Consider the following 16039-nt stretch of genomic DNA (forward strand, 5'->3'; position numbering starts at 1 on the left):
CAAATCCCTCCATGGCCTCGCCCCTCCCTATCTCTGTAATCTCCTCCAGCCCCACGACCATCTGAGATCTCTGCTTTTCCAATTCCGACCTCTTGCGCGTCCCTGATTTTAATTGCTCCATCATTGGTGACAGTGCTTTCAGCCTGGGCCTGAAGCTCTGGAACTCCCTCCCTAAACCTCTCCACCTTTCCTCCTCTAAAATGCACCTTAAAATCGACCTCTTTGACCAAGCTTTTGGTCACCTGTCCTAATATCTCCTTATGTGTCTCAGTGCCAAATTTTGTTTGATAACACTCCTGTGAAGTGCCTTGGGATGCATTATTATGTTAAAGGCACTATATAAATGCAATTTGTTGTTGTTCAAATGCAGCCCATGGTAAAGGATGAAAAAGCTTGAGAACCTTATTGTATTTGCAAATACTTTGCAGCCATCTGACCTCAATGTTGACTTTAGGGACTTAAGATCTCAACTATAGCTCCCATTTTCTCTCTGGTGGGAGGTGCTGGTGATATGGGACAGATGTGTCAGTGTTTATGGGGATGGGTGGAGGGGGGTTAGAAGCTGGTTGGTGATTGGGGTGGAAACCTTTGTGTTGACCTGCATGTTTCTTCCATGCAGCTCCTGGGATGCTGGTGCCTCCTCCATTTTGCCATTTTTTCCTGCTTCCATTTTCTACCTGCATACCCCCCAACTTTCCTAACCCACCTTACTTATTCACGCACTGGTATATTTCTTTTATGTCTCCCATTATATTGTCTCCTGGTAATATAATTTATGCCACGTAACCATCTCCTGTTCTCCATGTAAGCACAGCTCCTTTTCCTGTGTGATTTTTAAAAATTCATTTGCTGGCCAGGCCAGCATTTATTGCCCATCCCTAATTGCCCTTGAGAAGGTGGTGGTGAGCTGCCTTCTTGAACCGCTGCAGTCCATGTGGGGTAGGTACACCCACAGTGCTGTTAGGAAGGGAGTTTCAAGATTTTGACCCAGCGACAGTGAAGGAACGGCGATATAGTTCCAAGTCAGGATGGTGTGTGGCTTGGAGGGGAACTTATAGGTGATGGTGTTCCCATGCATCTGCTGCCCTTGTCCTTCTAGGTGGTAGAGGTCGCGTGTTTGGAAGGTGCTGTCTAAGGAGCCTTGGTGCGTTGCTGCAGTGCATTTTGTAGATGGTACACAGGGCTAAATTGTGGCGAGTCGAAGAGACTTAGTAGTTGGCAGGAAAAAAGACAGAGGCGCAAGGGGAGAGCCAACTGTGCAACAGCCCCAACAAACAAATTTCTCTGCAGCACCTGTGGAAGAGCCTGTCACTCCAGAATTGGCCTTTATAGCCACTCCAGGCGCTGCTTCACAAACCACTGACCACCTCCAGGCGCGTATCCATTGTCTCTCGAGATAAGGAGGCCCAAAAGAAAGACACACTGCTGCCACTGTGTCAGTGGTGGAGGGAATGAATGTTTGTAGATGGGGTGCCTGTATCCTGTATGTATTTTCCCCTCCAGCTTGTTCTGTCCTGTTTCAAATGCTGTCCCTCCGTAATATCTCCTAGTTCTGGGGAAATGTCTATACCCAAATGTTTTTGTGTGATCTCTGCTTTTTCTACTTTTTTGTAATGGGATGAAAATTTCCCATTCTCAGTTGGGGTTATCAAGGAAGTGATTCAGACTGAGTGTCTAGTCACACACTTAAAAAAAAAGGAAGACTTTCATTTCTATAGCATTTCATGACCTCAGGATGTCTCAAAGTGCTTTACAGGCAATAAAGTACTTTTAAAATGTAGTCACTGTTGTACTGTGGGAAATGCGGCAGCCAATTTGTGCACAGCAAGCTCCCACCAACAGCAATGTGATCTTGACCAGATAATCTGTTTTTGTAACATTGATTGAGGAATAAATATTGGCCAGGACACCGGGGATAACTCCACTGCTCGTCTTCAAAATAGTGGCCCTGTACTCTTTTACATCCACCAGATGGTGCCTCAGTTTAACATCTCGTCTGAAAGACAGCACCTCCCAACAGTGCAGCATTTCCACAGTACTGCAGTGGAGTGTCAGCCTTGATTTTTCTGCTTAAGTTCCGGAATGGGATTTGAACCAGGAACTTTCCTGATTCAGAGGCAAGAGTGCTATAAACTGAACCACTTAACTCCTATATAAATATTAATAATTGTGTTTGCATTTAGTTTGCATTTGCTTCCAGATGCGCAAGTCTCCAGTGTGCAATTTTAAAAATTTATTCTCTCTCTTTCCTTGCTCTATTTAAGTTGTTTAAATGGTGTATTTATGTCATTAATTATAATATATAAATACACAATGATAATTGTATAAATGCACAATTATAATCTATAAATACATCATTTGAATATATAATTATAATACAATAAATCTCAACAATGCTCTGAGATAGCTACTCTCATCTATTTCTGGCCTCTTGAACATCCCTGATTTTAATTGTTCCACCATTGGTGGTCGTGCCTTCAGCTGCCTGTGTCCTAAGCTCTGGAATTCCCTCCCTAAAACTCTACCTCTCTCTGCTCCTTTAAGACGCTCCTTAAAACCTCCCTCTTTGTCCGAGCTTTTGGTCACCTAAGATCTCCTTATGTGGTTCAGTGTCAAATTTTGCTTTATAACTCCTGTGAAGCACCTTGGGATGTTTTATCACATTGAAGGTGCTATATAAATATAAGTAGTTGTTATATAAATGCATCTTTGACATACACAATTATGTATATTTGCAATTTAAATACAATTATATAAATGTATTATTTGAATACACCATCATAATTGTATAAATACACAATTATAATATATAAACACACCATATAAACGCAGGCACCATATTTTTTTTTGAATTGCAACAAGATTTGTGTAGATGGAAATTCAGTATAAGCTTTGGATGTGGGGCTGAGCACCAGTGTGTGTGTGTGTGTTTGCAATGAATGAGCATGTTTGCACGGGGAGGGGGTTCAGGTTGGATTTGATGTAATGCGCGCTCCCGGTTGACGTCAGCTCTCCGCGTGCACGCGCCCCTCGGTGTATCAATTTTTTTTGATGTATCAGCTGAGAGTCGGCGAGGTGTTGGCGCAGTGAGCGGCGCATCTCTGCCCGCTGCAACAGCCCCCTCTCCATCACCCCCCACCCAGGGCTGGCCATGTAAGCGGCTGAAGGTGACCCAGCTCCTTCATCCCCCCACTCCCCCTCTGCATCGGGGCTGATTGCGAGGATGAAGCCGGCGGCTCAGCTCCGTTCCCCGCTGCCTCTCCACCTCTTGCTGCTGCTGCTGGCTCCGGGGAACTGCAGCCCTCGCAAGTACGGTAAGGAAAATTATCACCTGCAGCACTCCCCACCACTGGCATTACCAGCTCGTGTGGTGGAGAGCCAGGTAGAGAGAAGGGGCAAGAGTTAATGTTTGTCTTTCAATAGAATCGGAGGGCTGGGTGGAGAGCCAGGTAGAGAGAAGGAGGTCATAGTCATTATTGCCTCAGGAGGTGGTGATTTGGCCCATTTAATCTATGCTACTCTCTCTAGCACAATCCAGTCAGTTCCATTCCTCCGCTCTATCTCTGTAGCCCTGCAAGTTTATTTCCCTCAAGTGCCCATCCAATTTCATTTTGAAATCATTGATCATCTCTGCTTCCACCACCTGTGTTCCAGGTCATTAAATTGCTGTATTTTTTAAAAAAAACTTAGCCTTTCTTCCCCACCTCCCACCCCGTATCTCTTGCTCAAAACCTTAAATCTGAGTTAATGTTTAAATAGAGTTGAAGAGGAATGGGAATAACCAGGTAGAGAGGTGGGGTGGGGTTAATGCTTCTATTTAAATAGAATTGATGGAGCAGGGGATAACCAGCATGGGAGAGAGAGAGGGACAAGTTAATGTTTGTATTGAAATACAGTTGGAATGGTGGAAGTAAGAGAGAGAGCAAAGGGGAATAAAAATAGGAGATGCTGGAAATACTCAGCAGGTCAGGCAGCATCTGTGGAGAAAGAGAGGGTTAACATTTCAGATTGATGATCCTTCATCAGATCTGGAATAAGTTGAGATGGAACAGGTTTTCAGCAGATACACTAGCAGGGGAAGGGAGGAAAGCAGAAGGGAAGGTTGGTGACAAAGTGGAAAGCAGGTGGGGTTAATTGATAAAAGGGATGATGGTATGAGACAAAATGAGATGGAAAGGGACATTTAACCTCCCGCCTAGTTAGAATGAAGGGGGTGAATTAATGTTTGTATTTAAATAGAATGAGGGGTGGTGATAACCAAGCAGATGTATGTTGGTGGGGGTTGTAAGTTGATGTTTGTATTTAAATAGAATTGGAGGAGGAGGGAATAACCAGGTGGGGGAGGGGTGGGGCAGGTCTGGTGAGCTAATATTTTTATTTGAATAAAAGTGTGGGAGAGAGGAGATAACCAGGCAGAAAGAGGAGGGAGAGTTGATGGTTGTATTTAAACATAGTTGGAGGGGAGCATCAGCCAGAAATGAGTGTGAAATTAATGTTTGTATTTAAATAAAGTTTGATATTAGGAAAATCTTAGTGCGATTTCAAGGGGGGTAAAGATGCTTTTAAGCCACCCTGAGAGGCGAAATCAGAGCCCAGTCCTCACTAAGTACATGAAATGTGACAACTCTAGATTGAGAGGATGGGGGAATGGGGGTTCAAGATACCGGCACTGATGGATTGAGTGAGGAAAGAAGCTTGGAGCAAATTCTAATGAGGATTTCTTAAGAAGAAAAATAACCCCTTGTATACACTTTATCATTTGCCTATGTGAGGGGAGTAGGCAACTGTATTATTTGACACTTGTTATAGAATTTTTTTTATGGCACATTAGAGCTGCAGGATGTTGAAGGAAAGGAGTGAATGAGGGGATTGGGCAGAGAACGGGTACCAGAAATAATTGAACTGAAAGCAGGGATTGCCTGTCTGTATATTGGGAGAGGAGGATGCTGAGTGAGGAAGTCATTTGTAATCTGTTTCTTTGTGTCTTCTTGCCCTTTACAAATAATTGAGCTGCAGCCTTTTATTAGTCAGTTTACAGTCTACCTCCATTCTGCTTTATTAGGCCTCACATTTTTTTTTAAAAAGTGTTTTCTCCTCAGCGATTGCCTGACCTTGGCAAATGTCTCTGGTCTGGGGAAATAAATTCAAGGTAATGCAGAGTGCGGTAATTGATTTGAGAAGCGCGCTTGCTGTTTTGCAAAAAGAAGTGTGATGTGAAGAAATAAAATGGTTCTTAAAAGCTCACATTTGAGCAAGGGGGGGGGGGGGAATATTTAGCCAATCATTGGGCCTGCGGTCCTAGGTGGTTATATTAGTAATGGTTGCACAAACCTATTATAAATGTACAAGCTTCTGTAAATGTATGTCTGGTGTCAGACATATCTCGGGAATGCGCTCTCCTTCAGAATCGGAAGGTTGCGTGTTTGAGCCCCACTCCAGAGACTTGAGAACGTACCCTAAGCTAACACTCCCAGTGCCATTACTGAGGGAGTGCTGCACTGTCGGAGGTGCTGTCTTTAGGCCGAGACCCGGTCTGCTGTGTTGGTGGTATGAAAAAAACCCAGCTGTTCTGGTCAATGTTTATTCCTCAGTCAGTGCCTGGTCATTAAGTCATTGCTGTTTGTGGGATCTGTCTGTGTGCAAGTTGGCTGCCATGTTTTCCTGCATCGCAACAGTGACTACACCATCCTGACTTGGAACTATATCGCCGTTCCTTCACTGTCGCTGAATCAAAATCCTGGAACTCCCTTCCTAACAGCACTGTGGGTGTACCTACCTCAAATGGACTGCAGCGGTTCAAGAAGGCAGCTCACCACCACCTTCTCAAGGGCAATTAGGGATGGGCATTAAATGCTGGCCTGGCCAGCGACACCCACATCCCATGAATGAATAAAAAAAACTCTTAATTTTTCCTTCCTCTCTGTGGAAAGTGTGCGTGTCCAGTGAGGGCAGGTGGGGCTCGTCTGGGCTGCCATCTGTCCTGTCCCCATAATCCACAACAGAGTGGATTAACATATTAATGGCTGGATGGATTTAAACTAAAGGAGTGAGGCCCAGTGCCCATTGATCTCTCCCCAAGCATGAATCAGTGCTTTCAGTGCAAGCTGTGGCTCAGCTGGTAGGTGTTCTCACCTCTGAGTCACAAGTTCGGGTTCAAGTCCCCGCTCCAGATACAAGAGCCAAGAAAATCTAGACTCCTAGTGCAAGACTGAGGGAGTGCCACATCGTCAGAGGTGCCGTCTGTCGGAGAGGATGTTACACTGATGCTTTACAGAAGATGGCCATTTGGCCCATCGTGCCTGTGTTGGCTCGTTCAAAGAGCTATTCAATTAATCTCACTCCCCTGCACTGTTCCCTGTAAGCTGTGCAGCAATCAGTAATGTACTGCACAGTGGACAACTAAAGGGACCACGTAGTGCGTCAGACAGGCCACGCAGTGTGAAGGGAAATTAGAGGGAGTATCTCCCTCCCTGCCCATTGCCCTTCAAATTTTCTACTTTTCAAGCATTTTTTTTATCCAATTCCCTTTTGAAAATTACTATTGAATCTGCTTCCACTGCCCTTTCAGGCTGCGCATTCCAGATCATCATAAAATGCTGCTTTAAAAAAAAAAAGGCCTTGTCTCTCTTTCCCCCCCCCCCCCCCCCCCCCCGGCTTTTTAACCAATTATCTTTAATTTGTGCACTCTGGTTACTGACCCTCCACTGAGGTGTGAAGTCTGATTGATAACACAGCACCTTGGGATGTTGTAGGAGTTTAAAGCTATTGTTAATCAGCCTTTACTCCTCTTTTAATCAAAACAGGATATCTGGTCACTTATCTTATTGCTTGCACCAGCGAGCTGTTGTGTTTACCGATGTAACAGTGAATTCAGCAGTAACCCATTAGCTGTGCAGAGTTTGGGGGACATACTAAAGTTGTGTTAGGCGCTATATAAATGCAGCCTCTTTCTCTTAAGGGTTGTGGGGGAAGAAAAGCCACTAGGCTGACCTCTGGAAAGTGCAGAATAGATTTACCAGGATGTGACGAATTGGAGGGGCTCCTCTCTCTAGAAAAGTGAAGGCTGAAGCGTGACCTGTTGGAGGCCTTTACAATTATGAAGGGGTTCAATCGGGGCGGATGGGGAGAAGATTGGTGGGGGAGCCCGGAGCAAGACAGAAGTAATGAATCTATGATGGTCACTAAATCAAAGAAGTTGGGAGGAATCTGTGAAGTGGTTAGAATTTGGAACTGCCTGCCTAACGGAGCGGTTGAAACCGAGCACAGATGCATTTAAGCGGAGGCTTGATGTACACGCGAGGGAGAAGGAAATAAAGGGTTATGGTGGCAGGGTGGGAAGAGGCAGTTAGAGTGGGATGAGGCTGATGTGAATATAAACAGCATTGACCAGTTAGGACAATGATGTAGATTTTATGAATGTAATGTCGGGTCTGGATGACAGTCGCTGAGAAGTGAGCATGTGGTCAGCAAGCGATTGGACATCCTTTTTTGTTTTTATATCATTAATTCTAAACTTGTTACTCTTATACCTTTTCTGATTTAAGAATGGTGTTTTGGTCTGAACTTTTAATAAGCAAAATGCGAATTATGGAAGCTGAAACTCTGCTGGAATTCACAAGAGTCTGCGTCTCAGTTATTGACATTCTGTGCATTTCCAGCATTGTTTCTTTATTAAATGGATCTGTTGCATTGCATATATTCCATTTGATTGTTTAGTGAGAGCACTGACTCTTATTGCAGTGCTGCATTTAATATCTTCCTATAAAAGTGCTGTTTGCTATTTTAGTACAAATTTGTATGGATGGCCAAGGGATATTGCACATTAAACAATTTCAATATACGTAAAATCGGCTTATACTTCTCACATGTAAGTCTTTCGAGGAGGTGGAGAGCTTGCTTGCTTTGTCTAGTAAAGGCCTACTCGGGTCTGCAAAACAAAAAAACCCCAACCTGGTCCGAGTCCTTTCATTATTTCCCACACCCGACCCGACCATCAGTTAACTTGCCTTCCTTTTTCTCTTTGCTGATCTGCACAAACTTAAAATAACTGTAACAAAGCCATCTTTCCAGTCCAAAAATTAAATTAACATTGGAGCCACTTACCTGTGATAGAGAGTGTCCGACCCGAGCTCGATTTTCGGACCCGGACGTGCAACCTGACCCGACCCGAACCTGACACATGTCGTCAGGTCCTGTTGGGTTTGGGTCGGGTATCGAGCCTTTTTGTCTGGTACATTTCCATTGTTGACCAGTTTATCGAATTTACATAAGTAAGAACAAAATACTGTGGATGCTGGAAGTCTGAAATGAGAACAGAAAGTGCCGGAAATACTCATCAGTTTCCTGGTCCTAACCACCTCCTCTTCACTATGGACGTCCGATCTCTCTACACCTCCATCCCCCACCAGGACGCTTTGAGGGCTCTCCACTTCCTCCTTGAACAGAGGCCCAACCACGGCCCTCGAGCCTGGCACTGCCCTTCACTCTGCGCCATGGCCCTTGACCCTGGCACTGCCCTTCATTCTGCACCATGGCCCTTGACCCTGGCACTGCCCTTCATTCTGCACCATGGCCCTTGACCCTGGCACTGCCCTTCATTCTGCACCATGGCCCTTGACCCTGGCACTGACCTTCACTCTGTACCATGGCCCTTGACCCTGGCACTGCCCTTCATTCTGTACCATGGCCCTTGAGCCTGGCACTGCCCTTCACTCTGCACCATGGCCCTTGACCCTGGCACTGTCCTTCACTCTGTACCATGGCCCTTGACCCTGGCACTGCCCTTCACTCTGCATCACGGCCCTTGACCCTGGCACTGCCTTTCACTCTGCACCTCAGCCCTTGACCCTGGCACTGCCCTTCACTCTATACCACGGCCCTTGACCCTGGAACTGCCCTTCACTCTGCACCACGGCCCTTGATCCTGGCACTGCCCTTCACTCTGCACCACGGCCCTTGACCCTGGAACTGCCCTTCACTCTGCACCACGGCCCTTGACCCTGGCACTGTCCTTCACTCTGTACCATGGCCCGTGACCCTGGCACTGCCCTTCACTCTGTACCACGGCCCTTGACCCTGGCACTGCCCTTCACTCTGTACCACGGCCCTTGACCCTGGAACTGCCCTTCACTCTGCACCACGGCCCTTGACCCTGGCACTGTCCTTCACTCTGTACCATGGCCCGTGACCCTGGCACTGCCCTTTACTCTGCACCACGGCCCTTGACCCTGGCACTGCCCTTCACTCTGTACCACGGCCCTTGACCCTGGCACTGCCCTTCACTCTGCACCACGGCCCTTGACTTTGCCCGTCCCCTTTGTTTCTCAATTCAAAAAGAGTTGCCTCCTATGTGTTTATTTAATTCGTTATGCTTGCTGTGTCTTATCACCAGAAGTTGGTTGGTTGCTATGGCTGTTGGCAGGGAAACACAGCATTACATGGATATGGGAGAATTGGTGGTAGGGACGAGAATGGGCTGGCCGGGGTTGTCCCACCCTGTGCGTCTCCGACCTGACAGAGTTGACACTAAGCTGCTTTATATAAAATAACAATTTGCATTTATATACTGCCTTTAGCAAAAGAAAACATCCCAAGACATTTCACAGGATCATTAGCAGACAAAATTTAGACACCGAGCCACAAAGAGATATTAGGGCAGACGACCAGAAGCTTGGTCAAAGAGGTAGGTTTTAAGGAGTAACTCGTAGGAGAGAGGCGGAGAGGTTTGGGGCCCAGGCAGCTGAAGGCACGGCCACCAATGGTGGAGCGATTGTAATTCCGATTGCTCAAGAGGCTAGAGTTGAAAGAGAGCTTGGGGGGGATGTAGGGCTGGAGGAGGTTACTGAGATAGGGAAGGGGGTGAGGCCTTGGAAAGATTTGAAAACCAGGATGAGTATTTCAAATTTGAGGCGTTGTTGATCAAGAGCCAGTGTAGGGCGAAGTTATTAATTATCGCTACGTAGCAGCGATAAATAGGAAATCGTGTAGGGATTGCCAAGTGTGGCTATGGGTAGCACTCTCGCCTCTGCGTCAGAAAGGCATGGGTTCAATTTCCATGAAATCTAGGCTGGTGACCCGTTGCCGTTCTGAGTGTGGGCTGGACTGTGGGAGGGCTCAAGATGCTAAACCTGTCCTTTGATGAATATTAAAAGCTGTAATTGCTCGATGGGATGAAATTTTGGAAAGCTGGATCCGCTTCATCCCATGTAAAATGTCTAATTTTGGGGATTGTTATGTTTTATAAAATCCTACTTTCTGTCCAGTTGGCGTTGGACTTTGATTAAAGCCACACGGTTCAACATTGCGTGAAAAATTCACTTAAATCTTGCACCTCAAGGACACGCTGGGTATTTTGAGAGCTAGTGTTCAATTAAACTTCCCATCTACATAGACTCGGGTCAGTATCCTTAATCTTGTAGTCTTTGTTTGGTTTCTGATGTGCACTGATCTGTTCTGGGGGCACTCACTCTTCAGTGTCTAACTCAAGTTGCCTTTATACATAATGAACATACAACATTGAAGGGCAGGAAGAGATTAACTAACTGGTCCATCAAGCCTGGCCCACGCTATGGTGAGCAGAACATCCTAACCAAGGGAAAAAAAAAACAAGGCTTACATTTCTTTCGTGCCTTTCGCAACCTCAGGACATCCCAAAGTGCTTGACAGCCAATGAAGTACTTTTGGATAAAAGCAAAATACTGCAGATGCTGGAAATCTGAAATAAAAACAAGAAATGCTGGAAATACTAAGCAGGTCCGGCAGCATCTGTGGAAAGAGAAGCAGAGTTGACGTTTCAGATCAGTGACCCTTCAACAGAAGTACTTTTGGAGTTCTCCCAGGTGACCTGGGCTAATATTTATCCCTCAACCAACATCACAAAACAGATTATATTGGTCATTGTCACGTTGTTGTTTGTGGGATCTTGTGTGTAAATTGGCTGTGTGTTTCCTGTTACAACAGTGAATACACTCAAAAAAAAAAAGGTACTTGGTTGACTGTAAAGTGCTTTGGAATATGCTGCTGTCGTAAGGGCAGTACAGAAATGCAAATCATCTTCATATCTCCGGAGGTGTGTGTTGTCCCCATTCCTCATCCCTCCATTATTTTCGGTTTGAGATGTACACGATACCTTTTGCATACACTGATCGTTTTAGGGAGTGTCTGAAACAGTGTGCTGGTATTTTTATCCCACCATAATCTGTCAGATGCTGTCAGCTCATCTGCTATTTCTCCACCTTTTTAATCATCAGTTTTTATTTAATATATGTTTTTATGCGGCAAATAATTTATTCCAAATTTAAGGGACAGCGACGTGTGGGAATGCAAACACTGTCCATTATGGAAAACACTCAGTTTTGACCTGAAGCTCATCCACAGTGCACTTTAACCCTTGACATTACGTAACACAAGAAATAGGAGCAAGAGTAGGCCATTCGGCCCTTCGCACTTGTTCTACCATGCAACAAGATCATGGCTGAAATAAAAACAAGAAATGCTGGAACCACTCAGCAGATCTGGCAGCATCTGTGGAAAGAGAAGCAGAGTTAACGTTTCGGGTCAGTGACCCTTCTTCGATCCACCTCAACTCGACTTCCCGTGTTATTCCCATATTCCTTAATTCCATCAATATCCAAAAAACTATCGACTTCTGTCTTGAACATACCCAACGACTGAGCATGGCATTATAAAATCCAAAGTTTTTCTTTTAGAAAGAAGCTAGTTATTTAAATCATTGAATGAATCTTGTCTATTTAAATGTTGCTCTGAGGATTGACGTATTGGCCTCACTCTAAGTTTGTCGGTGCCTTCCTGAAGCCCAGACTCCTGGAATCTATCCACATGTTTTGGGGGGGATGAAGTACTTCAGAGGTAAGTTGCTAACTTTTAGATATCCATAAGCATCAGCAGCAAAACTGCACTCCCCTCCCCTCCCCCCTCCTCCCCTCCCCCCCTCCCCCCCACCCCCCCCTGCCAAAAGCAGGTCATTTACTTTTATACAAGAAGAAGCAAGAAGACCAGACGAAAATGTCTGTGTGTGGCAGAAGGGCCACGAAACATAACTCGATTCCAAATGCAGCCACGCTGGAGGTGAACATAGCAACAGGAGAAGGCCATTCAGCCCCTTGAGCCTGTTCTCCCCTTTCAATCAGGTCATGTCTTATCTATTTCTTAACCCTATCTAAATGCTTCACAGAATCACAGAATTGTTATGGTGCAGCAGGAGGCCATTCAGCCCATCGTGTCTGCACCGGCTCTCTTAGTGAGCATTTCACCGAGTGTCGCTTCCCTGCCTTCTCCCCGTAACCCTGCACGTTCTTCCTTTTCATATAGTTGTCTAATTCCCTTTTGAATGCATCAATTGAACCTGCCTCCGCCACGTTCTCAGGAAGCGCATTCCAGACTAAAGGCCGGCTGGGGTTTGCAAATAAAAACTCTACCCGAGCCCGACAGAATCACATCCAGCTCGAATCCTTCCGTTTTTTCCCCCACCCGATCCGACCATCAGTTAACTTACCTTTTGTTTTTCACTTTGTTGCTGATCTGCACAAGCTTAAAATAACTGTAACAAAACCACCTTTCTATTCCAAAAATTAAATTAACATTGGAGCCACTTACCTGTGATAGAGCGTGTCCGACCCGAGCCCGATTGCCGGACCCGGAAGTGCGACCCGACCCGACCCCGACATGTCGTCGGGTCCCGTCTGATTTGGGTCGGGTCTTTATTCCAGACCTTAACCACTCACTGCGTGAAAAAGTTTTTCCTCATGTCACTTTTGTTTCTTTTACCAATTACTTTAAATCTGTGCCCTCTCGTTCTCGAGTGGGAATAGTTTCTCCCCATATACTCTGTCCAGATCCCTCATGGTTTTGAATACTTCTATCAAATCATCTTTCAGCCTTCTATTCTCCAAGGAAAACAGATTGGACTATCTTCATAACTTCTTCCTACCAAAATGTCCTTGGAATCATTCTCGTGAATCTTTTCTGCACCCTCTCTAACACCAATCATATCTTTCCTAAAGTGCTCCGCCCAGAACTGGACACAATACTCCAGCTGAGACCAAACTAGTGTCTTATACAAATTCAATATCACTTCTTACTCTTGTACTCTATGCCCCTATCAATAAAGCCCAGGATACTGTATGTTTTATTAACCTCTCAACCTGTCCTGCCACCTTCAATGACTTACGCACGTATACACTTAGGTTTCTCAGTCCTGCACCCCCTTTAGATTTTTACCCTTTATTCTATATTGTCTCTCCATGTTCTTCCTACCAAAATGAATTACTTCACATTTCTCTGCATTGAACTTCATCTGCCACCTGTCTGCCCATTCCACCAACTTGTCTATGTCCTTTTGAAGTTGGACACGATCCTCCTCAGTTCACAATGTTTCCAAGTTTCATATCATCTGCAAACTTTGAAATTGTGCCCTGTACACCAAGGTCTAGGTCATTAATATACATCAGGAGAAGCAAGGGTCCCAACACTGATACCTGGGGAACTCCACTACAAACCTTCCTCCAGCCCGAACTCGTATTTCGTACTCATGTTGCTACCGTCCCTTTCATTCCATGAGCTATAAGTTTGCTCACAAGTCTGTTGCATGGTATTGTATCAAATGCCTTTCAGTCCCATATCCTTTAATGCTCTTATCCAATAAAAACCTATCCATCTCCGTTTTGAAATTTTCAATTGACCCCCAGTCTCAACAATATTTTGCGGGAGAGAGTTCCAGATTTCCACTCCCCTTTGGGTGAAGAATTGCTTCCTGACATCACCCCTGAACAGCCTGGCTCGAATGTTAGCGTTATCTCCCCTTGTTCTACACTTCCTCCAACAGAAGAAGTCGTTTTACAGTATCTAGTGTATCAACTTCTTTAATCATCTTTAAGGGATGATCTAACTGATGCCTTTATTTTCTGTACTGGAGGGAATACAAGCCTAGGGTTATGACTGTTCATAACTTAACTGGTGTCAGGGCATGAAAGACTGGGTTTGAAATAAACATCTTATGAAGCTTCACTTTGCACTTCAGACTCAATTAATTGCTCTTGAAGTTGCGGTAACTGCTGCTCTGTAGGCAAATGCAGTGGCCATTTTGTGCACAGAAAGATCCCACAACCAGTTCATCTCAGTCCTAAATGGCCTGCTCCTTTATTCTGAGACTTTGACCCCTAGTTCTTTGGTGATGTTTGCAAACGGATAAATATTGGCTTCTGTTCTTTGAAATAGTGTCACATCCACCTGAGAGGGAAGACTGGTGATCAGTTTATCATTTCATCTGGACGCCAGCACCTCTGACACTGCAGCAGCCCCTCAGCACTGCACTGGGAGTGTCAGCCTGGATTCTATCCTCGTTTCTGGAGTGGGACTAGAACCTCTGACTTTTTTGGCTCGGAGATAAGATTGCTACCCACTGAGCCACAGCTGTCCCTGTCGCAGCACTTTAACGTTTCTGAAAGCACATTACATACAATGAATTAGTCTTGAAGGCATGGTGACCACTGTGATGTAGGAAAACGCACTAGCTAATTGTTCATAACAATGAAAGGCCACACCAGTTAATCTATGCTTTATCAGTAGGTGTTGGTTGAGGGACAGTTGCTGGCCAGGATAGCAGGGGATCTCTCTGCTCTTTGAGTAGCGCCAAAGACTATGTTCATAGGCTGATGGGGCAATTTTAACCCCATTTGCCTGGGTGGGCAGCAGGTAAAATCACCAGGCTTACTTCGCTGTTGTGGAGACTCAGAGCTGACACTTGCTCATTTTTAACTTGTCACCCTCCCAAAACCAGTCCAGATGATCATTGGGGCCTCAATTTAATACCTCCTAATGAAAGACGGCAGTGCTGCACTCCCTCAGTACTGCACTGTGAATGTTGGCCTAGATTTGGTGCTTCAGTCTGTGCAGTGGGTCTTGAGCCCAAAATCTGTTGACCAGCTTGATCCAACTGAGAACACACTGCAACAGCACCTGCTGAAGACCTGGTCTCTCACTCTGTGGTGCTCAGGAATAAACCATGGAGAGATTTCCTTGTCTGAGTTGGCATTCTCAATATTTTTTACTGTCATTTTTGACTCAATGGGTAGCTTGTCTCACCTCTGAGTCAGAAGGTTGTAGGTTTCAGTCCCACTCCATAGACGTGAGCGCGAAAATCTAGGCTGATGCTCCAGTGCAGCACTGTCGGAGGGTCGGCACTGAGGGAGTGCCGCCCTGTCGGAGGTGCCGTCTTTCAGATGAGACGTTCAAACAAAAACGGTCTTCCCCTTAAAGTGGATGAAGATCCCATGGCCACTTTTGTGATGAGGAGCAGGGGAGCTCTCTCCAGGGCCCTAAGCCAATAGGTTGATTGAGTTAGAGTCTGAGATGGGCAATGAATCTCACTTCCCACACTCTGAGGTTGTGTTGGGTAGGGCAAGGGAGAAATTCTGAAGCAAAATACGTCAATGTCGAGAAAACACACGTAAGCAGTTATCTATTTTAACTGTCTTCACTGCGTGAGGGATGTTGCTGGCCTATTTTAAAGCTGCTTGGGTCAGTGTGAGCAGGTGATGAGGGAGTGAGAGACTCTTGTTTATGCAACTTGGGATTCTTTGCACTAATTAAATTGATACCAGTTACTCGCTGAATGAAGCTGATGATTTTGTGTAGAGCTGCCAGACCACAGGGCCAAGAGTAGAACCCAACAAGAATTGAGAATAGGCCATTCAGCCCTTCGAATGCCTGTCCCTCCAGTACTGTGATGCTCTTAAAACTGCTGCTGGAGACCGATAGGCAGTCCTCCCATCATTGCTGTAATAAAAACATGAAAGTGTGGAGTCACCTGTGATTCAGTGGGTAGCATGCTCACCTGTGAGTCAGAAGGCTGTGGGTTCAAGTTGCAGAGCGCAAAAAATCGAAGCTGACACTCGCAGTACAGTACTGAGGGAGTTCTGCACTGTCAGAGGTGCCATCTTTTGGAAGAGACGTTAAAACAAGACCCTATCTGTGGATGAAAAATCCCATGGCACTATTTTGAAGAAGAGCACGGGAGTTA

At 45.5% G+C, this 16039-nt stretch overlaps 1 protein-coding gene across 1 annotated transcript in view; it reads left to right on the forward strand.

The window, feature by feature from the left end:
- The first annotated feature begins 3049 nt into the window (after positions 1–3049).
- LOC137371850 (receptor-type tyrosine-protein phosphatase-like N) overlaps positions 3050–16039 on the forward strand; it is a 349861-nt gene continuing 336871 nt past the window's right edge. Inside the window, exon 1 of the mRNA XM_068034799.1 lies at positions 3050–3314. Coding sequence (XP_067890900.1) covers positions 3224–3314 — 91 coding nt within the window. The 5' untranslated portion in view covers positions 3050–3223. The remainder of the gene's footprint in view (positions 3315–16039) is intronic.

Source organism: Heterodontus francisci, chromosome 7 (genome assembly GCF_036365525.1).
Source record: "Heterodontus francisci isolate sHetFra1 chromosome 7, sHetFra1.hap1, whole genome shotgun sequence".
Taxonomy (NCBI): domain Eukaryota; kingdom Metazoa; phylum Chordata; class Chondrichthyes; order Heterodontiformes; family Heterodontidae; genus Heterodontus; species Heterodontus francisci.